The sequence below is a fragment of the Anarhichas minor genome, unplaced genomic scaffold, assembly GCF_050575085.1.
Source record: "Anarhichas minor isolate MPS153535 unplaced genomic scaffold, ASM5057508v1 ptg000038l, whole genome shotgun sequence".
Lineage (NCBI taxonomy): Eukaryota > Metazoa > Chordata > Actinopteri > Perciformes > Anarhichadidae > Anarhichas > Anarhichas minor.
The window spans coordinates 117,344-144,545 of record NW_027466484.1 but is presented as its reverse complement, the minus strand read 5'-3'; the positions used below and the strand labels follow the sequence as shown (position 1 = coordinate 144,545).

General features: G+C 43.2%; 1 protein-coding gene across 1 annotated transcript in view; it reads left to right on the top strand.

Annotated features, from left to right (window-relative positions):
* akap6 (A kinase (PRKA) anchor protein 6) overlaps positions 1-27,202 on the top strand; it is a gene marked incomplete at its 3' end in the record, with an annotated part of 146,633 nt that overhangs the window by 4,763 nt on the left and 114,668 nt on the right. The window contains exons 3-9 of the mRNA XM_076107405.1: positions 11,982-12,091; positions 13,048-13,189; positions 14,027-14,710; positions 14,835-15,170; positions 15,699-15,839; positions 15,989-16,096; positions 16,212-16,472. Of these exons, the coding sequence (XP_075963520.1) occupies positions 11,982-12,091; positions 13,048-13,189; positions 14,027-14,710; positions 14,835-15,170; positions 15,699-15,839; positions 15,989-16,096; positions 16,212-16,472 (1,782 nt within the window). The remainder of the gene's footprint in view (positions 1-11,981; positions 12,092-13,047; positions 13,190-14,026; positions 14,711-14,834; positions 15,171-15,698; positions 15,840-15,988; positions 16,097-16,211; positions 16,473-27,202) is intronic.

Below are 27,202 nucleotides of genomic sequence, written 5' to 3'. Positions count from 1 at the left end.
TGTACATTTACTTTAACTTCTGCAATAAAGTATAAAACAGAACGTGAAACAAAACAGAAAGAAAAGTTGTAAAAAAACTATTTTTTAGTTATTTTTAATAAAAAATAAGATTTTTATTACTTCATTTTCAAACATATTTTTGTGTTATTTATTTTCAGAATATTCACCCAAAATAAATTTGAATAGATGAATAAGAAAACAATAATACAGTTCCATAATCTTACTTCTTTTAAAAAGCACAAACTCTGACTGTAAAAGCTTTTCAGCCCTGATAAATAAATAAATATATATATCAAATAAATTCATCCAATCACCAGTCTTTATTCTCAGTGTTGTCTTGACAACAATCACGTCTTCTTTCCGTCCTATTTTTTGAGGTTTTGGCAGCTCGTCAACAGACACAAAAGAGGACAATAAGATGTGTGTATGTGTGTGTGTGTGTGTGTGTGTGTGTAGCTGCTTTTTGTTCGGCCTCAGCTGGAAGGCAGAGACACAAACAGATGTGACGTCTGTTGTGACGTCTTGTTTTTGTTCACGCTGATGTTTCCTCGACTCCTCCGTCACTTTGTGTTTGTGTCACATGTGAGGAAACGCTCACAGAGTTCAATCAGAGTCAATCAGCATCAATCAGAGTTCAATCAGCATCAATCAGAATCAATCAGCCCGAGAATGAGACGGCAAATCTAAATGATGTCACTGAAACAAACGTCCTTTCAGTCTGTTTCTATTAAAGAAAAGAGAAGCTTGTTAGAGATGTGTTTGAGGGTTTTATAAGCTTTTAATATATAAACACAACTGAGTCTTTTATTTTTCCTGCCTTGACATTTTTAAACCTTTTCCTTCATTTTTCCTACTTTGCACTTTGCAAAACAAGAAAAAAAAACATGAAAACGACACGTTTTACAGTTTAACTTTTCAACGTTATAATTCATAATTCCTCATCTTTTAATCTTTTTAATCACTCGACTTCAGTTTTAGTTTCATAAATATTCATGAGCAGTGAAGAGCAGGACAGGTGGATGCTGGTGAGCATCATCTTCATCACTGAAGGACTCTTTCTCTGGTTGACGGCTCCATCCAGTGGTGAAACATCTGCATTACAACAAACTGAACACCCTTCTTCTCCACAGCGGACAGTCTGACACGTTCAATAACATGAATGACGGCTGCGTTCCATTTAGGGGATTAATGGCTCACTGAAGTAGTTTACCGACACACTTAATGGCACAATGTACATGTATGTATGTATATGCATATATGTGTGTGTGTGTGTATACATATATGTATACAATATAAATGTGTGTGTGTGTAACACATTGCTATGGAATCAGTTCCTCTGAATGGACGATGGAGCATCAGACCATCTCTAGCACTGACTCCAGATCTGTTCATAACACAAACACATGAGAGTGATCCTTCCTCTCATCCTCTCACTTCATTCCCCATCATGTTGAACTCTTCTTCTACCTTTTTATGTTGCTGTTAAAGGCTTGAGTTCAGTCTGAACTGATCTTTGTATGTTGCGTTACTTTATTTAACAGATACAGTCGGTTCAGACGCCAGGGAGTGAGGAGGGAGGGAGGGAGGGAGTGAGTGAGTGAGTGAGTGAGTGAGTGAGGAGGGAGTGAGTGAGGAGGGAGGGAGTGAGTGAGTGAGTGAGTGAGTGAGTGAGTGAGGAGGGAGTGAGTGAGGAGGGAGGGAGTGAGTGAGTGAGTGAGTGAGTGAGTGAGGAGGGAGTGAGTGAGTGCGTGAGGAGGGAGAGAGGGAGGGAGGGAGTGAGTGAGGAGTGAGTGAGTGAGTGAGTGAGTGAGGGAGGGAGTGAGTGAGTGAGGAGGGAGGAGGGAGTGAGTGAGGAGTGAGTGAGGAGTGAGGGAGTGAGTGAGTGAGGAGGGAGGGAGTGAGTGAGTGAGTGAGTGAGTGAGGAGGGAGGGATTACATTTTAGAGGAAATGGTGCATAGTTACAAAATCTAGGCCAGAGGTCTTCAACAGGGGGTCCGCGAAATCTTTGGTTGATTAGACAATTAAAAAAATAAAAAATAATAATATATTTTTTTTCTCTAAACATGAATCTTTCCATTATTCTAATAGTTCAGTATTGTATGCAAGATAACAGGTATGTTTATGCATGGCAGTGGCACTAATAGGCCATCACTCATTTTCATTTCCACATTTATGTTTAAAATGAACATAAATTTGAATAGCTTGTATGCATGATTATCATGCAATTGACAGACAATGTTGATATTGGCATTGGTATCAGCTGACGAGGTCTGTTTACAAATGGCAGTGGCACGGCCCCCCTACTCACTGTACCTTGCACATGTTTAAAATAAAAACATGAATATATGAACCTGTGTATTATTAGAATAGCTTAGTATTGAATGCACAAAAAAGAGGTATGTTTATACATGGTACTAGGCCCAGTTTAATATAAAACACAATTTTATACAATATATATAGTCGGGGGTCCCTGCTCCATCTCTCTATCAGTTTGGGGGTCCTTGGCCTGAAAAACGTTGAAGACCCCTGATTTAGATAATGAGCTCCTTCAGGACCCCTCAGACCTGCTCCACCTCGTCTCCTCGCTGCTCTCATCAGGTAGCATCCAGACCACAGAGGCCTGACTTCTATCTGACTTAATTCCGGGTGTGGCGGTCGTCGGTGCGACAGAGCGAGTAGATGCAAGCGGACAGATCGTCAGACGGCTGTTTGAAACCATATTCTCTCCTCGCTGCTCTTTTCTTCCTCTTTTATCCTCTCCCTCTCTTCCTCCCTCTCTTCCTCCTTTCTCTCATGTTTATAATGCGTTTGCCTGCAGGGCATTTTCCTCTAACCTGACCTTGCCACGGAGCGACTGTTGGACATGATTATAGTGATGCAACCACTGGTGTGTGTGTGTGTGTGTGTGTGTGTGTGTGTGTGTGTGTGTGTGTGTGTGTGTGTGTGTGTGTGTGTGTGTGTGTGTGTGTGTGTGTGTGTGTGTGTGTGTGTGTGTGTGTGTGTGTGTGTGTGTGTGTGTGTGTGTGTGTGTGTGTGTGTGTGTGTGTGTGGTTATGCCAGCCTCTCAGCCTTCTTGGCATCCGGCTGCAGGCGGTGTGTAACAGCTGTGTGGAGAATGTCCTGTGCAGCTGAGAGGGAGAGGCTGCACACACACACACACACACGTCCAATCAGTAGACACGGATGCAGCAGTATTTTTATTGATTCCGTCAGCAACTTAATAATGTCATCCAAAAGTGCACTGGACATTTTCATGAAACCATATTCTGTATTTTATATTAGCAGACAGATTCTCCCCATTTTTCTTGCGTTTCTCTACTAAAGTCCAGCAACACGAGTCAATATCCGCTCGTTACACGATCACAGCGGAGTTCTTCTGTTTCTGCAGAGTGAAGCCAAAGCTTCATGTGTTAAAGCTGCATTCTCTCTAGTGTCCACCAGGGGGCGACTCCTCTGGTTGTATAGAAGTCTATGAGAAAATGACTCTACTTCTCTCTTGATTTATTACCTCAGTAAACATTGTAAACATGAGTTTATGGTCTCAATCTCTAGTTTCAAGTCTTCTTCAATACAGCATGATGTTCATTTAGTACATTATGGTCCATTTAGAGTCAAACAGACCATAAAGCAGGGGATGCTTTAGGGCGGGGCTACACGGTGATTGACAGGTCTCTACCAGAGACGTATACGACTTCTCTACGTCACTCCTCCTCAGTCCAGATATGGTCACTTCCTGTTTCGTGGTTGCAAAAAAACAAGATGGCAAACTCGAGGCTTCAAAACGTCCACAAACCAATGAGTGACGTCACGACGACTAAATCCGGTTCATATACAGTCTCTGGAATACAGTCTTTTCAAAATAAAGTTCCGTCTTCACAGGAAACTAATGAGTTACTTAGTTCTCGTTTCACATGAGGAATGAACAGCAGCCATGATGATGTCATCGTCATCCTGCAGCTTTAAAGAAATCTCCCGAAAAATAAACTCTTCACAGAGAGAACATGATCAGTTCAGTGGACGAGGATCTGATTCAAAACCCACAGAGCTTTATTTAAACGACGCCGTCTCCGTCTCCCAGCTGTCGGGATATTTCCGTCTCCTGATGTCACTGTCGTCGCTGCGCCAGGAATTCTGGGAGCTGCTCTAAACATGGAGGGGAAGATATGCATGTAAAGGAGACGCAGCTCAAAATGCTCAAACAGCTGACTCTGATTTAGATACTCTTAGAGCTAAAAGGCAACGTAAGTAACTCTTCGGCTTTGTTCACACCGAACGCGGAGCTAACTTTTTTTGTTGTGCACATATTCAATGCAAAAAACACAAACAATCGCCAATTCGCGCCGGGCGTATTAGCTGGAGTTAAACTTGAGCGAGAAGTTCATGTGACGCTAAGTCACGAAAGCCCGTCAGCGTGTTCACTTAGAGCTCTACGATGAAACCTCATGTTAGCACAGAGAGATCTATAATCTATAATCTATAAAAGGCATGGCGGCGTTTAGTGTTCGGATGTATCTGCTGCTTCATGTGCAAAGCATCAGATGTGGTTATCTCAGCCATGGTTGAAACATCGTTGGTGTCTACACGGAGGTCAGCTCCTCCTCCTCCTCTCCAGTGACTAAAGCAACACCAGCCACTCTCCTGCCGAGCGTGAACAGCATCGCCGCCAAGGCGCTGGCGTAGCGTCGGGTTTCAGTTTACTGTGTCGCACAAGTGTGAACGCAGCTTTAAACCAAAATATATAAAACACCTGAACCTAAAAGGAAAGAATCTCTCTGCTTTTATTTATTTATTATGACATTTAATGATGAAACATGTTTTCTTTCCAGGAAATAACCTTAATAACCTCTCTCTCTCTCTCTCTCTCTCTCTCTCTCTCTCTCCTCCTCACAAGTGTCACAATTGGCAGCTGTTGCATTGCAGAATGAGAACGTGTGTGTGTGTGTGTTTGCATGAGAGAGACTAAAAGTGTGTTTCTCTGTCGTTTAAAAGAACAAACGTGTGTGTTTACAGCGTTATTGTCTTTGAATGAATTCATCATTTGAAAATGTTAACAGCTGTTTATGTTGTAAAGTCTTTAGTTCACACCAGCGTTTAAAGATGGTTCTCTTTCTGCACACAGACTTTTCCTCGTCTTTTAGTCTCAAGTAGACGGCTGAACCAGTTTGAACCCGAATCTAATCCTAAGAAGAACAGGAAGTTCTCCTTTCATTCCCGTTTGCTCACATGTTGCACATGAAGCGTTTTCTGGATATCCATTCATTCATTCACACAGTTTTTATGAAAGTTAAAACTATAAGCAGATTATTACTGTGGTTGTAAGAGGCACAGCAGAGAGAGATTGTTTCTCTAGTGTGTTCTGACCTAAATGTGACTCTTTAATAACGGCTTCACACTTTATTAAACTCTTTATTGTCTTATTGGTGCATTAGTTATTGGATGCATTTATCACAGAGAAGGTTAAAGGTGTTGAACTGAGTTCTGCTGCAGCTTTTACACTCAGTTGTGATCCATACGTGTTACAGTCTGACCTTGTGAGAATAATGTTGTGACTTCTATGTGAAAGTCACTCAGACGCTCATCCAGATACGACATGGAGACAGATTGACTTGCAGGTCTGAAGGCGCTTATACTGCAAGTCACAGTCTGTGTGTGAGCGTGTGTGTGTGTGTGTGTGTGTGTGTGTTTTAAGTGGTCAGAATGACACCCAGACTCTACAGCTTACAGTGTGTGTGTGTGTGTGTGTGTGTGTGTGTGTGTTGTGTGTTGAGGTGGGTGATGTGTGAGGTTGGTCCTAAAATAACCACCCCAACTGTTGTCACCCCTCCTCCCCCCCAACACCAACACCCCCATGAAAGAAAGCAGGTCACCACACACACACACACACACACACACTCTCTCTCTCTGCTGGTGCGTCAGTCTGTCACCATCTCCCACATGGCAGCAGCAGAGTGTGTTTGCAGCTTTAAGTCCGGACAAACTTTAACTTTCTGACTTCTTTTTAATCGTATTTGAAACACATTTGTGGATTTCAGGGATTTATTGATTGATCTGGAAAAAGCCGTGAAAAGGTAAGAAACCTCTGAGCGGCACGTGTTGGTTCAAGAAATCAGGAATCAAAGTTGAATACGCCGCAAAGTTTGGATACGTTTCTGAATGCAACTTTAATCTATGAGCTTGGTTTAAAAACACTTTTTAGGAATCAAAACAGAATTATGTCCCAGTGTCAGAAAGCTCCTTCCTGTTAACGTCTCATGAGAGGTTGACATTGTTAGTTTTGCAGTTAAACTTCAGTCCAATAGGAACCGGAAGTGTGTGGCGGGACGGAGCACATGGAGGAAGTTTAAGAAGCGTTCATGAGTTTAACTCGTTTTACACAAAATAATCCTGTTCAAAGTGATTTCAATGTTCACAAAGAAACAAGGAAGTTTAGGCAGAATAAGCTTCATATTCAGAACTACATTTAGTTTCTCATAAGTTTGATGTTTGTTTGCTGAGCGAGCAGTTTTTAAAGTCTCTGATGTGTAGTTGTTTTCTGTTCATTTGATCGATCTGTAACGGCCTTTAATGTCCAGTTTTCCACCACGTAAACGTTTTTTTCGTAAAACACAGAAAGTTTTAGTTTTACTGTGAGTTTAAACCGAGGAGGATCGTAACGACCACGTAGAAACACCACAGAAGAAGAAGAGGAGACAGGGAACCAGCTGTTTCATCTGAACCAGTGCGACAATATAAAATATCTTTAAAACAAGACTAAACACACTTTATGTGAGACCATCTCAGCATGGTGGACTGTAATGTCTCTTCTTCTGTGGTATTTCAATAAGAACACATGGTGAGATTCTCTCTAAGCTCACCTTATAGCAGCTCGATAGCTGTCCTGGTTCTTTTGGTTGTAATTAAATGCAGAATGCACAGAAAAGCAGTATTTAAACCTCGACACGAGATCTGTTTTCAACCCTGGAAATATTCTTAACAAATTAAAAATAGAATAGGAAATCAAAATAATCAGCCATTTATGTGTTTGGCTCATCAGGTGTTCCAAATCCACTTTTAACCGCGATGCCGATCTGTCTCACCAGCTCGAGCTCCATTGTTTTACTAAAACACTTTAAACTGTTCTCTGGAAATGTCCAGAGTTTCTCTTTTTGGCTGCTTAAATGTCCAACAGCAGAAGAAGAAGACCGAAAACCCTTCAGACGCAGAAAAGGCCGAGCTGTTCTTGGTCTCTTTTGCAGAAGCTAAATCACTAGTAACAAGTCTTTGTATCGCAGCAGCGGGTCTCGGACGTCTTTGAAGCCGCTTAATTTGAATACTCCAGAGGGAGAAAGGAGCGCAGAGCATTTGATCTCCAAGGTAAAATAAAAAAGAAGGCGCGCGGCGCTGATGGGGCCGCGGTGGACGAGTTGAAGGTTATTAGATCGAATGGGCGCGGACGAGGCGGAGCTGTCGAGGGCCGTTTGAACGCGGCCGCTCTGAGGCCCTTGATGTCGGCGGTGATGAGGGTGAGCTGGGATTGGAGCCGAAAGCCCGAGTCGACTTGCTTCAGATTGATTTCAGGCAATTAGAAACCCTGCTGGATGTTTGGACTCTGTGATTGACAGGTCATGTCTTCGCTCTACGTGAGCGGGGTGTGAGAAAACGTGTGTGTGTGATTGGAAGATTGAGTGTGTTATATTAGTATATGAGTCTCTTCTAAATGAAAAGTGTTGTTAACTTGTGCTTTCATACACACACACACACACACACACACACACACACACACACACACACACACACACATGCTTCGGGCAAACAAGCCCTTCAAAGTTAATCAACCGTCAGTCAAATTCATTAAAAAATTGTTTTCATCTTGTTTCTCGGTTTTTGCCGTCATAAGTGATGAATCTTTTTGAGGTGCGTTGAGAATGTCGCATCGGTCTTGTTGTTTGTCGTCTTATTAACCAGCTTTCTGTCACATTTGTGTCTCTCAGCTGTGCGCGACAGATTTTTTTTAACCAAACAGAAGACGGACATCCACTCTGGTTATCAGGTTTCTAGCATTTGTAGACGCGCATAAATGTTTACTGCTCGTCAATGTCATGGCCCAGGCAGCCAATCAAACAAAGCTTTACCGTTTTTTTATCACTGACTTCCTGTTTTGATGCCGGTAGACGTCGTAGGAACGCGTTACTATGAATCCCACTGCTTTTCTCGGCAAGACCCGCCCTGTGCAGCATCCAACCGCGAGGACTGGCCAGTCGAGGCTTTCACAACATGCTGGTATCCTGGATTGTTTTGGGTCCTATGAGCTGTCCTGACCCTAACTACTCCAGGTCAATGCCTAACCCTAACCTAAGCTACGCTGAGCAGGGCAGGTCTGGCCGTGAAGAGCAGTGGGATTCATCATTACGTGGTGGGAAGCAGACAAAGTGAAGCTGTTTGGATCTCGGTGTGATACGGTGTCCTTCAGCTGACGTAAAAACCTCAAAAGCGTTTGGTTTGTCCGCTCTGGGCCACTGTGGAAACATGGCGATGCAACATGGCGGACTGCGACCTGCTCCCTATGTAGATATGAAGGGCTCATTCTAAGCTGTAACAATTCTGAGTTTCAGGTGATTTTACACGAATGAAAACATAGTTATGAATATTATATTCTGTTTCTTTCTAAGAAATCCCCCTAAATGCTTTAATCTGACCCTTTAAGGTATCGGATCACTCGGGTTTAGGCACGGTCACCAAATATAGAAATATAAAATACATATGTTTGTTCAACAAGAATTAATTGCAGACAAACTTGTCAACATAATAATCAAACACATCACGTGGCATTGACTTCTATCTTCACTTTTTTATCCTTCAAGAATTAGGCGAATCTAGGAGTGATGCACTATGGGTAAAATCTTCATCACTGTATATTTCTGACTTTATATATCGACATTGATACACGTTGTATTATAAACATTTTCTGAATATTCAATGTAGCAACCGTTTATGGATAAAATAACCAAATATGAAAGTGAGGACACACACACACACACACACACACACACACACACACACACACAGCAGGCTCTCATTAGCTCCCAGCAGTCTGACTGGACTGAAGATCTTCTAACAAATGACTTCAGATGGAAGCGACAGACTTGATGTTAATTTGATCCGATGGGCCCTCTGTTGAGCGCTGTGTGTGTGCGTGTGAGTGAGAGAGTGTGTGTGTGTGTGTGTGTGTGTGTGTGTGTGTATTAGCATATTAAAGCTGTTTGTGAATTATTGAAGCATCTGAAAGACACCGGTGACATTTTCACCACAGTTTTAGAACAACATGACAGCGCTTTGATGACGAAATGAGTGTGTGTGTGTTTTTTAGGATTATGTGTACAGACACTGTGCATTGTGTATCAGGGTGTGTGTGTGTGTGTGTGTGTGTTTCTTGGACAGTGCGTTCACCGTGAACTCTCTCCTCTCGAGGCCGTCCTCAGTGTCCCGGCGGGATGTTTCAGATGAGGCAGTTGGTTTTCTGTTGTGAGATGAAAGCGTTGAATCAAAGCACACACACTTTACTCCAGATGTCCTGATTGAGGACGACGTGTTGAACTCTCGATAAAGTGTTCAGGGACGCGGCTGCACGAGCACAGAAACACGGTCACCACATCCACTGAAGAGGACGAATGAACTGAAGTTTGGTTTTCTTTCACTAAACAGAAACCTGAGATGAAGAATGAAACGTGGCGTCTTTTCTATTGTCTCAGCTGATCACAAACCTCTGTTTTAAAATGTGCCCTCGTCACTCCTCTAATAACCCTTTGCTTTAGTTACATGGAGGCAGGATGTTAAGCTAAGCTACATCCACACTACTACGTGGTGCAGTGAAATAATAATGCATTATAGTTGTATGATTTTGCATTAAATATATAAACCTGCAGCTGTTAAGGAGGAGAATTCTCTCACTATGTGCAGCACACGACAGAGACATTTGATCCATTTTAATGTAAACATATTGATTAGTGGAGGCGGTCACACAGCGTGTTCCAGCCCCGGCGTCCAGTGGGGACAGATGTATTTTGGACCGGTGCTCAGCGGGTCACACTGTTCGCCAAGCTGGCAGCGTCTGTGTGACCTACATTCTCACATGCCGGGCGGCGTTCTGAATCCAGAGAGGGTGTTATGTGTTGTCCGGGTTAGGGTCACCATGGAGACGTGCGGTGTGTGACTCAGCGGTGCCGGAGGCGGAGATAAAGGATCCGCCGAGGGTTCGAGGCCAGGTCACCTGCTGGTCTCTTTAAAGGTCGTCTAATTTTAGTCTGGATTAGTTCTGTTGGTTTGCAGTAACGTATTCATCGACATTATTTCTAATGTAAAAGTGTCTCTTTAGTCTCACTGGCTCTCATTCATCTGTTGACTTCTTCTTAATGTCACTTTGTCCTTTTTGAAACAAATCCTGTGTGAAAAGGTGTGAAAACAAACTTGTAAACTATGTGAGATAATACGAATATACTGGTGTTTAGAACAGGTTGTAGTGCAGGTTGAGGGTTAATTAAATACTAAACATAACACTATTGTGAGAATGTAAGGCGTTAAGAGCATGTTTCAGCAAAGATAAAGTTTAACTAGGATTAGCTTGAAATTCTGTAGAATGCATTTTGTAAAACAAGTATGGAGCTGGAGTCAGGAAGTGGTTAGCCTAGCTTAGCATAAAGACTGGAAGCAGGGGGAAACAGCTAGCATGGCTCTGTCCAAAGTATAAAAGAATACTAACCGTAAATCTATACACATCTGTTTGTGTATTTACATTTAGTGCTAAGATAGGCTAAATACGGCTAAGATCGACCTTTTCATTTAGGCAAATAAAATGTTGCAACTATTCCTCTAAGTGGATCATGTTTTCCATATTTAATGTAGAGAGGAGCTGAAAATATTTATATTTTTAAACCTAAACTAAAAATCTTTTTTTATAGTGTTTCATAATGTTTGCGGTTTTATTATTAATTTTATTCCTATTATTATTGTACAGCTATTCTACTCTATTTTGTTTGATCTTTATGGAATAGTATGTCTATGGCTTGTAAAGCCCTTTGAAGTTCATTTGATTCGTACAAATTAAAGTTAGATTTTTGTGTAGTTTGTAATCATTTCACCACGCTGTGATTATCTCAACGATCGACCACTGACTGTGTGTTTATTGTGTATTCTTATGATCAGCCCTTCAAATTAAAAGCTTTTATTTCAGTTATTCTGAGTGTTCTCAGTGCTTCTTCTGTCTGTCTGTCTGTCTGTCTCTCTGTGTCTGTCTCTCTCTCTGTCTGTCTGTCTGTCTGCCTGTCTCTCTGTCTGTCTGTCTCTCTCTCTGTGTCTGTCTGTCTGTCTCTCTCTCTGTGTCTGTCTGTCTGTCTCTCTCTCTGTGTCTGTCTGTCTGTCTGCCTGTCTGTCTGCCTGTCTGTCTGCCTGTCTCTCTGTCTGTCTGTCTGTCTGTCTCTCTGTCTGTCTCTCTGTCTGTCTGTCTGCCTGTCTCTCTGTCTGTCTCTCTGTCTGTCTGTCTGTCTGTCTGTCTGCCTGTCTCTCTGTCTGTCTGTCTGTCTGTCTCTCTGTCTGTCTCTCTGTCTGTCTGTCTGCCTGTCTCTCTGTCTGTCTCTCTGTCTGTCTGTCTGTCTGTCTCTCTGTCTGTCTGTCTGTCTGTCTGAAGCATCCTGATTTAGTTCAGTAATATCAGTCGGTACTGAATGTTGATCCCTGACTGACACACAGGACGTGTTCTCCATGTTTTCACACACAAACCTGGAACTCATGAACACTCATGAGTCACGTTTAAAACTGGAGACGAGACGTCGTCACTTCTGCTTTTGTTTTCCACTCTGAGGATGTTTTGTTCCCAAAGATTTAAACTGGTTTATGACTCTGCTGTGACTGGGATCAGGTGGGCTTTTATGTGCGTGTTCAGTTGGTTACTAAGCCTTTATTTTGTAATTTTGCTAATGTTGTTGTGTGTGTGTGTGTGTGACTTTAGGACATCTGTGAGGACATCTCGGACCATGTGGAGCAGATTCACGCCCTGCTGGAGACGGAGTTCTCCCTGAAGCTGCTGTCGTACTCCGTCAGCATCATCGTAGACATCCGGTGAGATATGAGATGATGCTCTCTGTTTAAATGGTGTTTATGATGTTGTCATATATTTATGTTCTGTGATACTTTAAGGGTTTCTTCTCCCCTTAAATAGTTTCTAGTGAGTTTGTTACTTTTTATTTGTCGAATGTGGACCAGTGAATCTCTTTGTTTTGTTTATGCTCTAAGAAACATCGACTTATTCTTTAAAGTTGTGTGTATTTTTGCTTTAACACTTTATTGATGTGTGCACAATGCAAAGAGGCAAACACGGTCAATAGTGGAAAGGCACACAACACTAAGGGATGTTAAGAATGACAAAAGAAGAGAAGAAAACTAATGAAACAACCAGCCACGCCTGTCAACAATCACCCTATAAAATAATACAATTAATAATAATTACAAATACATAAAAATAACAATGAATACATAATACAGTAAATACATAAAATATTTAAATATAATTCCAATAAATAAATACAAATATACAAAAATAACAAATAAATCATAAAATGAAATGAAATGAAATAAAAATAAAAATGCAAAAAAACAAAATCGACCATACATTCTGTAAAACAGGTCAGTCATTGTTTTGTATAATAATAAATTGGTAAAGTCACAAGTCTTAGTACAGAGACAGATTTCACCTCACCTCTAAAACTTATCACACCAAGAAGGAAAAGAACTCAGCTGTTGTGCCAATAACGTTTTTAATAAGTGCGCTCACTTATAAGGTAAAACATATGGTGAACAAATATCTTTCTGCTGTCAGAGAAAAGTCATGAAATATAGAATAAATACACAAACCAACAAATAATAAACTAACACTTTCAGTGCTTTTTTGACCAGAGATCTGTTAAACTACCCACAATCCCACGTGAGTCCGGTCTGATATCTAAATGATTTGTTGGTATTAAATATGGAGGACCTGCTGTTTAAAGCCGGTGGTGTTTTTGTGTCGGGGGGTTCAGGACGGTGCAGCTGCTGTGGCACCAGCTCAGAGTCTCGGTTCTGGTCCTGAAGGAGCGACTGCTGCAGGGCTTACAGGACTCCAACGGGAACTACACCCGGCAGACCGACATCCTGCAGGCCTTCAGCGAGGACCAGCACCAGGTAGATCACACAACAAGCCACTGACGCTCCTCGACACCACCACAGTGCTCTGTGCTGGGTCTTCATCAGCAGAGGAACCAACAACCAACCTCTATGTTATGTATTATCATTATATTCAAACTGTTAAAAGGCTCGCTTGAGGTGAGCTACATCCTGTTTGCAGACCACGTTCGGATTAATTTATGTGTTTCTAAATATATATATATATATATATATATCTATATAGATATATATATATATATATATAGATATATATATATATATCTATATATATATATATCTATATAGATATATATATATATATATATATATATATATATATCTATATAGATATATATATATATATATATATATATATATACAGTATATATATAGCTATATATATATATATATATATACAGTATATATATATGCTGTATATATTTGTGTACGAGCCAACAATCTGGTGTTAAAGATTATAAATAGGCAGAAAAATAGACATTTTCTACAAAAACGTGGTGTTTGTCGTCAAATCTAAGAGCCGATCGGCTCTTAGATCAGGAGACAGCCAGGCGTTTCCCATCATGCATTGGGTCATGCAGTCTGTGGAGAGCAGCTGAGGTCATCGTTGACCACGTGTTCATGACGTCAGAGCAAGTCGGACACAAATCTAACCGGCGTGCGTTGTGCGGCGATCGCCGGTCATCGATTCTGTAAAACATGACGATGCACTTTCTAAAACGTGTCTGCTCTTTGTCCAGTAAATTAGAAAATACAAAACCAACCAAAACATAGTTCCCTCTAATAAAATGCTTTAGTTAAATATAGTTTGGACTTTATTTGATTCTTCTCCTCCAGACTCGCCTGGATGCTCTGACGGAGGAGGACGACTGCGGCCAGTTGACCATTCGCTGCAGCCAGGACTACTTCTCTTTAGACTGCGGCATCACCGCCTTCGAGCTGAGCGACTACAGCCCCAGTGACGAGCCCGAGGCGCGAGGATCTGAACCCACCGCCGACGAGGAGGAAGAGGAGGAGGAGGAAGAGGAGGAGGAGGAAGAGGAAGAGGAAGAGGAGGATCCCTCCCAGGAGCTCGGCCACACTCGAGGCCCAAAACCGGAACCGGGAGCAGAGGAGGGCGAAGGAATCCGCCTCTCAAACCACGAACACCACAACAGTTTACCCGAACTCGCCACAAACCTCAACTATTCTCTCTCAATAATACCCACAATGCAGTGCGGCACGCCCAACCACGTTGAAAACGTGAAGCGCCCCCTGCAGGGCGTGAGCCACAGCACCGAGGTGTCGCCCACGCAGCCGTCTCTTCCCAAGAGAGCCGCTCTGTTCTCAAACGGAGGAACCAGGGCGGAGGACTCGAGGGGAGGTCTGGGGAAGGTCGGCCCGCCCTCCGGCCTCCACTTCCAGGCCGAGCTGAGTCGGAGCACCCCGACTCTTATGGATCCTCCAGACCCCTCCAAGTTCTGGTTGGAGCTGGACTCGGTTTACCCAGAAAATGTTTCCCAGTCCTACGAGAGTCTGCAGGTTTGTTTTCTGTTCTTGTCTTTAGTTCTTTCACGTAGATGAGACCTTCAAGAAACTGGAAGCCCTGCTATTTTTTATATGTTTGTATAAATGACATGAACTCAAATTCTCTTTAACTTCCCAGATCATGAACGGACGCAACCTCCAGAGAAACCACGTGAGCTCCAAGCAGTTAGGCCGCTCTCAGCGGAGCGTCCAGAGTTCTTCTGGGGCCAGACAGACCGCCGACTCCCCCCCGCCTCCACAAGACCCGCCGTCTCAGGATGAAATATCTAAACAAATGGAGAGGACGCAGAGGGAGACACACGCACACAGTGAGGGGGACTCCGACTCCTCGTTGCCCTCCCCGATGAGGGAGCAGTTCCTCTCCTCAGACCTGGAGGCGTCCGGAGAGGAGTCCGACCCCCGACCGCGTCCCGGCAAGACGGCGGTCTGGATCGTGAGGCGCCAGGGGCAGAAGGTGAGCGAGTATTCGTTTTGTCCAGGAGGGAAGTTTGGAGAGTTGGTACACAAACTCACTCAGAATTCAGACGCTAGAAACTTTTCACAAACTTCGTCTGCGTTACTGTTCACAAGTGACATCATCAGGGGCCTCCTTTATTTATTGATTTAATTACTTAATTAAAACTACGCCTATCTGTGCACACAGAAGACAAAATCTTCTTTCAGAACTGCACTCAAAAGTCCTAAATCTGCTTTTTGTTTTGTAATTTCCTGTTATGATGTCATCTATCGCTTTGTTTACATCGTTATTGCTTTTACTGTTTAGATTTCTCGTGCAACCTCTGATGCTTTACCTAATTATCTCTACATACAGGAAGGACATTAAGTCTGTCAGGCCAAGAATTAGGAAATGGAGGCTTTTGATCAAATACCGATAATTCCACGTATTGGTTGCCATCGTAGTTCTGATGGTTTTACTTTGCACAGTTTTCTATCTGTAGTTTATTTTACTGTGTTTGAATCACATGATTGTCTCCTCCGTCAGGGCGCCCAGGTTTCTTCCAGATCCAGCCCAGAGAGGGAGCACTGGTACGGGTCAGAGGAGTTCCTGGCCCTCCCCGCTCAGCTCCGTAAGACGGAGATGCTCGCTATGAAGCTGGAAAGTCTGGCTCAGTCCATCCCTCTGGTTAGTTTAGATCCACTCTCTTGTGATTGTAAACCTTTAAACAGATCTTATTTCCAACCTGAATGCATGTCATTCTTTGCACATAATTCCAGTTTTACGCTAAAGAAAAACCACACTGCTGATGTTTCTGTTGGTTCTTTGTCCTGCAGAGGCCCGGTGACTGTGACTCTACCCAGGAGGCTTTGCAGGATGTGGATGACTGGGATTTGACGGACTGGGACGGTGGGGACGACCTGCCTTCTCTCCTGCCTCCACTGGTATATCACGTTTATCTTTTCCAATGTTTCTCACTCCTTAAATGCTGGAAAACATTCGTGGATCCAGAATATATTCTCATGACGTCCCCGTCCCCCCGTCCCCGTTCCCCCTCAGCTTCCTTACAGACGAAACCTGGTCAGCCGCTTTAGCTCCACCTCCTCCAGCGACTTCGCTCCCTCATTGGACGACAGCATCGAGTCCGGTCCGTTGTGCGACCTGCATTCTGAAGACGAGGAGGGACGGAGGTCTGCGGATCGGCGTCTGCGGCCGGCGGTGCCCCCGGTGGACGTGCGTGGAGCTGCGTCCCTGGTGCAGCAGCTGCTGGAGGACATTCAGAGTCAGGACAATGACCCCACCGTCTGGAGGAAGATAGAGGTACGGACAGTAGTCCTGTCTGACTGTCTGTCTGACTGTCTGTCTGACTGTCTGTCTGTGTCCTCGCTTTGACATGTCGCTCAGTGTCGGTGTGTTTTCCCTGGCGGTTCATTTCATCTCATTTCTTCTGAGTTATGTATTTAAAGTGAGGTATTCTGCCTCTTCTACAAACAACACGCACCTCAAAGTGTGTAAGCGACACTTTTCTGTTCAATGGAACTGTTTTCGTTCGATCGTTAACTGTCGAGTCTGGACGCTCTGAGATCGGATCTTGGTCGCATTGGGATCCGATCACCCAGACCACATGCCGAGGAGGCCTGGCTCGCATTGAGTTCAGATCTCGGTGAATCAGAACAATTTATAAAACGTAGGACTCCATCATCTCCCCCCCCCACACGACAGTTTCTCTCCCCAGGAAAACCCAACATCTCCTGATTCTACTACTTTTAAAACCTTTTAACAAAACGAGGGGGACTTTAATTGTCCGTCGACCACAAAGAATACTGGATGAGCACAGCCTGAACCCTGGCCTATGTTCTAAGTTGCCACCAGGTTGAGTTAGCTTTAAACACAGAAACATCCTCGGTTTAGGTTACGGGACCGTGAAAGTCAGCAGGAACCAATGTTGTCTGTCGGTAGGAACCAGAAAGTGTAGTCGATACCTCCACCTGACCCTTTTCCTAAAGAGCACTGGACCTCCATCGTTTTAGCTGCATTAGCATGTTTTCCGCAGCAGAACCACGACACAAATCCCTGCACTTGTCATCCTGACAAGTCGAACCAAAACTGCCCCCTCCCCCCCCGTCCCTGCAGCCGTCGTGATGGATTGGAAGGGGCCGGTATCGGATCGTCCCGTGGCCCCGTTAATTCATCACCTCCCCTCTAAAGGTCACGTTTGATTGGCAGGCGGATTATTGATGAGGCTGCCCGGTGAACTAATCAGTCATATCTGTCATATTGAATATGGCGAAATGTCAATAGCTCTGGGGATCCGTCCTCCTCGTGGCTGCTCCTTTAATTAGCGCTATAAAGAAGCTCCTCTGATTTCTTTTTATTGTTTTGTTTTATTCAGGTTTATTTCTCTCTCTCTCTCTCTCTCTCTCTCTCTCTCTCTCTCTTTTACGGCCTTAATATTCTAATCCCGAGGATTCTTTAACGCTTCTCTTTGCTGCTGTGACGTCCCGGTTTCTCCCCTCGGGGGATCAATGAAGTTCAGCATATCTGATTTATCAGGTGTTAGCCGGGTCAGACAGAATCACAGCGCTGCAATAAGATTATCAGTGAGGACGGGGGGGGGGGGGGACGACACACACGATCAATCTGAGGATCTGTGAGCGGGCGTCCTTGGAGCTGGGGGGGGTGGCAGTGACCCAGAAGGTCGTGAGTTTGATCCCCTCGTCAAACTCCTGTCCTCCGTATTCTCAAATTCAAATCGCATTGGCCACATTTATATTCATAAGTGATGATGATTTGAATGATGAAATGTCAAAGCTGTCCGCGGCTCCTCTTAAAGCTGACAAACAGAAGGGACTCTCAGCTGAGTCCACTTCCTGTTCCTCCTCGTTAAAGCTTTGTATCGCTCATATTGGGGATCATTTCACACCCAAAATGGTATTTTCATCTTTCCAATGAGTAAGAGATGAAACACTTCGAGGTGTCCTGATGAGAATAAGCGATGAATGAGATGAATCCATTATTTATTGAAATATCAAAGCTCCTCGTTGAGAGTTATCGTTGACCTGCCGCAAAAGTTTAATAACGACGACGTCTCGATGCTGACGAGGTGATAAAACATCCAAAAACAATAAATAAAATACGTATAGAAACAGTAATACAAAAGCCATACTTCTAAATATCTAAAATATATATTTTAAGTATAAACATTATATCAGAGTCATCATCCAATATCTCAGAATATACGTTCAAAAATATTTTATTGAGTTGGAGGAAAAATACAAGAAATCTTGATTACATGGACAGAAGACTGTTTTTAATAATAATAATATTAATATATTTTATTTGTATTGCGCTTTAAAAGATACTCAAAGGCACTTTACGTGATACAACAGAAACAATAAACCAGTGGCAACATGAACAAGGCAGAGAGGCCTTCCCTGATGTCTAGAACCAGACGTCTCTGGGTTCCCACTACGAGCGGGTAAAAGCAGTGGCTCTGATTAGTCGGATGCTGGCAGACATTTCTTTGCACTCATCCCTCGCGGCGTGCCCCTGAACACCTCACGCACAATCAGCATCCATAATCCCCGGCACGTTCAGGGCCCTGAATCATTCAGACCCCCTCTGGCTCATCTGAGCTCCGGCACAATGCAGACATGTAAAGTGTGGAGTCTGGATATCATAAAACATAAAACGGATGCATGTTGCAGATACTGAGCCGGAAAGATTCTTTAATTTCTGTCTTGTAAAAATATTTACTCCCAAAAGATTACAGAAAAACTCCTAAAATATAGAACAAAACGCATAAAAACTACCATGAATTATGCTCTGCTGGCTCTCACATGACACCTCGTGTTAACCACACACACACGCACACACACACACACACACACACACACACACTCGTCGTTCCTCTCTGCTCCTGGGTAATTAGCTGATTAACTGCTTAATTAGCAGCATGTAATCATGGCGATGGATGAGCTGCCTAATTGAGGAAGTGAAGAGAAGAGTCTCAGTGTGGAGGATGACATTCTGTCTCCGCTGAATACAGCAGAGGAGAATAAAACAGGACGGAGAAATCATCCGTCTAGGGGAGGGAGGGAGGGAGGGATCGGGAGAGAGGGAGGGAGGGAGAGAGAGGGATCGGGAGAGAGGGAGGGAGCGGGAGAGAGGGAGGGAAGGAAGGAAACTCAGAGAGAGAGACAGAGAGAGAGAGAGAGAGTCAGAGAGAGAGAGACAGACAGAGAGAGAGAGAGACTCAGAGAGACAGAGAGAGAGAGAGACTCAGAGAGAGACAGAGAGAGAGAAAGAGAGAGACTCAGAGAGAGAGAGACTCAGAGAGAGACAGATAGAGAGAGAGAGAGAGAGAGACTCAGAGAGAGAGAGACTCAGAGAGAGACAGATAGATAGAGAGAGAGAGAGAGAGAGAGAGAGAGACTCAGAGAGAGATCCCTGTCGGAGCAGAAATGAATCAGATGTGTCCAGGAAGTGTGGTCTCCTCGAGGGAGAAGGACTCTCTCCTGTTTGCTGTTGGAGTGGATTTGATCAGAGTCTCGTATCTGAAGCGTTGGAGGTAGAATAGAATAAATCAGGACAGGTGCACACGTCCATGTTAGTTTCCTACTGGGAGGAAAGACCGGAAATGAAGCCTGACGTGGACTTGATTTAGCTGTTCAACTGAACTGAATCTTTTCACAACTGTAAATATCTTTTCGCACCCCCCCCGGAGTAATTCTGCTTTCTTACACCAAAAAACAGTCAACAGGAAATCAGGAAACAGAGCTGTACTCCACGTTCAGTCTGATTTTAAATCCTTTTTTAAATGTGTGAAGGTGTTAAATTACTCTTTAAACCTCAAACCCTGTCTCCTAAAAACTATGTTTCTTTACAACTAAACTGCATTATGTTTGAGGGAAACGTGTTTTCTCTCAGATCACCGTCTCCGTTTTAAACACGTGGTTGAAGTGAATTGAATAAAAATAAAACAAAAAACACAATACAACAAAACTACTTTAAGTTTCGTATATAACATTAAACGTAATGTTAAAACCAGGCGACAACCTCCGGTTCTGCAGAGTGAAGCCGACGCTTCGTGTGTTAAAGCTGCATTCTCTCTACTGTCCACCAGGGGGCGACTCCTCTGGTTGTATAGAAGTCTATGAGAAAATGACTCTACTTCTCTCTTGATTTATTACCTCAGGAAACATTGTAAACATGAGTTTATGGTCTCAATCTCTAGTTTCAAGTCTTCTTCAATACAGCATGATGTTCATTTAGTACATTATGGACCATTTAGAGTCAAACAGACCATAAAGCAGGGGATGCTTTAGGGCGGGGCTACACAGTGATTGACAGGTCTCTACCAGAGACGTATACGGCGTCCCTACGTCACTCCTCCTCAGTCCAGATATGGTCACTTCCTGTTCACTAGTTGCAAAAAAACAAGATGGCGACAAATGCCAAACTCAAAGCTTCACTTCGTTCACTACGTCCACTTCTTATTTATACAGTCTGTGGTTAAAACACAGGACATGAAGACTGGTCTCCTGTGTGAAAGTCTTGTGTTTGTTTGTCCATTCTGACCTTTTATTAGAAACATATTTGTAATCTGACGACAGAAAATTGTCGACTCACAGAGAAAAAACAACCGTCAAACGGACACACACACTTTATAAAACAAACTCAAAACAAAACTTTTATTTTGTAGTAAGTATTTATTGTTTTTCTTCTTTCTTCACGCTGCTGTTGGACATGAATATTTTATCCGAGACTTCCTCCTCTCCTCTAACCTTGACCTCCTCCTCATCCCCGCTCACACAATCTGTGTCCACATCACGTAAAAACATCCGCGGCTTGTTTCATGAAATTCTATGAGAGCGACGCAGGAAATAAACATACGCTCGACCCAAAGTTTCCTAATTGTGCTGTATGGGACGTGGCTCCTGAAGAGCATCGCGATGTCCTGAAAACCAAAGTAGAGAGAGAGAGAAAGAGAGAGAGAGAGTCCATCAGTTAGATAAGTGTCCTACACGTCATGTGATCACATGGTGTGTGTGCTGTCTGGGCCGGCGTCGGCGTCCTCAGTGTGAGGTGTCTGTGTGTTTGGCGGCTCTGCGGCAGGCCGGCCTATCTGAGAGCAGTGGGAGTCAGACACACAACAGACTCGGATCAACACTCGTCTGATTGGCCCGGCGGGGGGGCAGAGAGGATAGGAAAATAAGAGAGAGAGACGGAGGAGGAGGAGGAGGAGGGTGTTATTCTCTTCTTTTGTGTTTCTATAGAGAAACAGGTTGAGGACGAGGTAAAGCTCAGTTTGTCTGCAGACAGTCAAATTCTGAGAACTTTATTTACTGTGAACCCGCTAACATCTGATAGAAATATGAGCAAAGCGAATACAAAACCTAGATTCAACTTCATGTTTTTAAAATATGTTGGTAACTGATCTATAAAGTGACATGTTTCATGCAAAACAGAGGTTTCCATTCAACAGTTCACAGTGACTGCGTTTACATGCACCAGATATTCCTGTTTTTTGTCCTTATTATGAAAAAAGACATTATTCCTCATAAGCTGTTTGCTTGCCTAATAATGTGAATATTCCACTAATATTCCCGTTTACATGCAGCCGTTCATATTCAGATGAACATAAAACGAACTCATCTTCATCAGCAGTGAATCTCACGGTGACGTTGTTCTCTTCTGTGTTTGACGGCTCGACGTCCTCGCACGTCGTTCATCTCGTTTAAATACGTCAAAGTGAACATCGGGAGCTAACAGATGTTCTCTCAGCGTGCGGACCTGTTGGACCTCTTTAATTCCTTCAAACAGCTTCTCTAAATCATATTTGTTCATGTGTATATATATATATATATATACAGTATATATATGAATGAGCTGTATACATGTCCAAATAATGATCCTAGAACCTGAGCAATATCAACATACCACATGTTTTACTGTGAACATGAACTAATTCAGAATATACAAACAGAATATGATGTTTACATTAAGCGTATCATTATTGTCATATTCAAACCTGCAGAGGTACTCTTTATTAATGATTAAAATAAGTTGTAAAATAGCTACTTTTGCAATTCAAGTCTGTCATTCTATCAAAGAGAGGCAGCGAATAAACAACCGGAAGAGAAAGACATGCTGGCTAGCTGACAGGTGTGTGTGTGTGTGTGTGTGTGTGTGTGTGTGTGTGTGTGTGTGTGTGTGTGTGTGTGTGTGTGTGTGTGTGTGTGTGTGTGTGTGTGTGTGTGTGTGTGTGTGTGTGTGTGTGTGTGTGTGTGTGTGTGTGTGTGTGTGTGTGTGTGTCCACATATTAATATGTTAAACATCGCGGAGACGACTCTTTCCCCACGGCAACAGACAGCTGGTGGCGGAGGGGTCTCCCATGGACGATCTCAGGGACGCAGTCAGGTGCGACAGCCTGTCTCCTTCTCTCTCTTTATTTCTTTCTCTCCATCTTTGCACTTTCCATTCTTCTTCTTTCCTTCGAAATTTGAACGAGAAGCAAGTTTGAGTTTCAAAATTATAAATAAATAAATCAGAAGAAAATGCCAGCATGAAAATATGAATGTGGTTTTTGGAAGCTGCAGCTGCACAGGTTCCATGTTTTCTATTAAAGATAATTTTAATGAATTTCTAATCAAACTTTCCTCCCCTCCAGTTCTTTTCGTTTCGGCCGATCAGCGCACAATGTTCACGTAGTCAAACCAATAACTTCGCCTGCACGCCGTGAAAATTAGCCGCCTCACTTCAATCCTCCCCGAAACGTTTGTGGAACTCTGCACAGAAAATTCATCATTTTAAAAATGCTCGTTCACCAGCTGCCTCGATCACCAGAAAACGGTTCGCTTTCCCATCAAAACCAACGGACTCATTAGCTCGCAGCTAACAGCTAGCATGGTAACAAGGTCTTTCTCATGTAATATGTTTGAATTGAAGAATCCTGCAGCTCTTAAAGTTACTGTGAGGAACTTTGATCTGGTCCTGAACCAGTCTCAGTTTAGTCCTGATCCTCTATATGAACCAGTCTCAGTTTAGTCCTGATCCTCTATATGAACCAGTCTCAGTTTAGTCCTGATCCTCTGTATGAACCAGTCTCAGTTTAGTCCTGATCCTCTATCAGACCTCCATCAGTAAAGAGACCATCAGAGAGAAGATGGTCTGTTTCTATAGAGTTATTCTTAATGCTCGTCATCGGAGCCACCGGGTCGGATTCTGGTGAAACCAGATGACATCATGCAGGTTCACCAGAAACTCCTTCAGCTCAGAGTCCAGCAGAGACCGGTCCACCGTGGACAGACGCAGATCCTCCAGCAGAGACCGGTCCACCGTGGACAGACGCAGATCCTCCAGCAGAGACCGGTCCACCGTGGACAGACCCAGATCCTCCAGCAGAGACCGGTCCACCGTGGACAGACCCAGATCCTCCAGCAGAGACCGGTCCACCGTGGACAGATCCGGCTTCACCTGCAGCTTGGATGCTGTCACAACATTTGTAATCTTGTAAACTCATAACATAAGAAGGTATTTCATCTTTATACGATTACAGTATCACACAAGTAACATCTGTACATCGCGTTCGCACGACCTCCTTCTTGTGACGTGTTAATCATCGAAGCCCAACGTTCCTCCTCCGGGACTTCGAGTCCAAACCGATCAGCGTTCGTCGTTCTAAGAGCGCCGTCAGCTGAGCGGTAATTATCCGGCGGTGAAGAGGAGAAACCGCAGGAGGAAGAGATGAAGCAGATATCTGAGGATGAGATCGGGACGTCTCGGCTCCCAGCAGGCCTCTCGGCCCCTCAGGAGCCTCGCTGGTTTAGAGACTTCAAAGAGGAGCCCAGTGCATGCTGGTCGATATATCCAAAACCATACGCTGCTGTTCACGCCTACATCCTCTTCCTCCTCTGGCCTCCTCTTCCTCCTCTGGCCTCCTCTTTTTCTCCCTTATTCACCACCGTTTCTCCTCTTCTCTTGTTTAATCTCCTCACCTTTACTCCTTCATGCCCTCTTCCTTCTTTTCCTTTTCATCTTCTTTCCTCTAATCTTGCTCCTATTTTCTTTCTTGTAGTTTCCTCAAAAGTTTAATTTCCTTTCCTTCTCTCCTTCTAATCTGCTTTTCATCCTTGCTGTTTTGTTTTCCTTTTCATCTCTCCTGTCCTCTTCCTTTCCTTTCCTTCCCTCCTGCTTTTTATGTCCTTTCCTTTTATTTTTCATTCCATTCTTTCACTCGTATCTTCTCTCCTTCATTCCTTTAGTTTTTCTCATTTCTGTCTTTTCCTTACTTGCTTTCCTTTCCTCAAGTCATCTTTCCTTTCCTTTCCTCTTGCTCTCCTCTAGCTGTCTTTCCTTTTCTCGCATCTCCTCTCTTCTTTCCGTCCCTAACTTTATTTGCATTATTTCCTTTCCTCTCATACTCTTTCCTCTCTAGTCTTTCTTCTCCCCTGTCCTCTTTCCTTTCCTCTTGTCGTCTTTCCCTTCCTTCCTTTTTTTAATCCCTTTGTTAGTCTCTTTTCCTCCTCTTCCTCTCATCCCCTCTTTCCTCTCCTCTAGTTGTCTTTCCTTTCCCCACTTCTTTCCTTCCCTCTGTTAATCTCCTTTCCTCTCCTCTTCCTCTCCTCTCCTCTCTTGTTTCCTTTCCTCTCTTAATCTCCTCTCCTCCTTCTCCTCCTCCTCCCGTCTCATCAATACTTTTGATTTCCATCTCTCCTCCCTAACGAGCGGCGGAGAGATGGACAGAGTCATATCGATGTTTTTTTTAAGGGTCACGGTTGTAATTAACATACTGCCGCTCAATCGGTCAAGGATTCCACCTCACACCAACACACAGACGCCTCTGAATCATAGGTGTGCACAAACAAACACGCGTTTTATCATCACACGCGCGCGCGCACACACACACACGTACAGCTTCGATGCAGCGATTTGTAGGCGAGGTGAAAGGATGGGTGCACACATGCGGCAGGTAATTTCCATCAGATTTACCTTCTCTCCGCCTCTTCACTCCATCAGTTCTCTAGATCGTCTCAGCCAGCGATACGAAAAACAACGCCGGATGTATAAAATATTAGGACCGTCTCCTGCCGATGATCTGCAGTCACAGTTACACTTGTTATTCAGACGAGACGTTTGAGGTCTGACGGGAAAGAATGACTTTCAGCGTGTCTTCAGTTTTATGTAGATCCTCCTCTCCGGGTCTCTGAGAGGAGCCGGGTTGAATCCAGACCACATGACGTCAGGCTGCAGCTCCTCGCTGAACTTTGTGTTCGAGGTGTTTCCCTCTGTGGAGGCGTCTCCACTGAAACCATAGAAGAAGAAGCCCGGCTTTATTTACTACTTTAATTTAAAGGGTTGTAAAACCGCTCACACAAGATCGAACAAGACTTAATATAATAAATACAAATAATGTACGTTTATTAATGTATTTTAATTCTGTACGTTTGTCATCATCCAATTATTTTTCATATTGTTAATTAAAGGGTTATGAAATAATAGAATAGAAGACAAAAACCTGTTTTTTTCTATTCTTTAAACCTCTTTAATCACCTCTCTAGTTTATTTAACTCGTCACCTCAATCTCTCCCCGACATCTACCAAGTCGTTTTTATTAGAGCTGATCAGGAGACAATCAACTGAATCGTGTTTGTGGTTTCAGGACTTTAATGTTTTTAATTGTTGCTGAAAGAACTGATCAATCAGTGCCGTTCCACAACCATGAAAACATAATAAAATCACAGCTTCAGTTTCCACTCGCGGAGGATATTTGAAGGAAAACAAATGAAATATGAAGCATTCAGTATGAACGTTCACTCATTGTGTTAGATTTAACGTTTGTGAAGAGGCTTTAATCACAGAATCAGTAACTCTAAAGAGTCTTGAATCAAAACCTTTGACCTCCTGATGAGAGCAGGACTCCATGTGAACTGCTGCTAGTCTTGTTTTTACGTGTGCAGTTGTGCAGGACAGTAAATACCTTTAGTTTTAGTTTGTTCCTTGAAGGAGCAGCAGGTTAAACCTCTTTAATCTCTTTTGTTTGGTCTCTAAAATAACACTTTGTCTGATCTTCTCTTCAAGTGTTTACTCCACGAACCACAGTTTAAACTCATTTCTTTTCTTTCTTCTTCTTCACCTCCATCTCTCCTTCATGACTCCTCCTTTTAAGCCGTCTGCTCTGCTCCTCTTCAGGAGTGAAGTGGATTTAACGGCACAAATCAATACTGGATCAGATGCTCTTTCACGTGGATTCTCCTCATCAGGTTTAGCTCGTGTGTCGCTCTTTTAGTGAAACATTTCATCTTTTCTGAAGCATCTCTTCAAGTCACATTAGTGAGTTTCAGGAGGTTCAGTTCTGAGCTCATAAATACTCGTCTCAGCCAGTAGATGGCAGTAGCTGTCCACCAGGCAACGTCTTCTTCTTCTTCTTCTTCTTCAACCTGCCAGTGATGGAGACACATGTTTAACTCTCTAGTGTCATTTATATCTCTTATTTCTTTTTCTCTCCGGCTGCATCTCAGTGTCTCTCTTACTCCCCCTTTTCTTTCTCTCTTTTTTTCTTTCTTTCTCTCAGTCTGTTCTTCTTCTTCTTTTCTTTCTACATCTTGTTATCTCTCAACCTTGTTGTATTTTCCGTCCAGTTCCCTCTGTTTTATGTTTTTCCTCTCATTCTTTTTTGTCCCTTTTTCCGTCTCTTACTTCCTCAACTTTCCCGCTCTTTTCTTTGGGTATTTTTTAGGGTATTATTGTAAATGTTCATATTTTATATTCTTAATTGATGCGTTATACTATTGCTCTGTTTATTGTCATGCACGAATCACCAAGTCTGATTGTTTGTTTGTGCAAACTTCTGATTCTTTTTCTTTGACTCGTCTTCATTAATCTATTTTTCAGTCTCCTTTTTATTCTCTCTCTCTCTCATTTGTTTGTGTTTCCATTTTTCTACATCTTTCACTATCCTCCTTTATTTCCCTCCCTACTATCTCTGTTTTTTTTCCCATCATCCCTCAGTGTTCATCCTAATGTGTGTTTTTACCTGTTACGTCCTG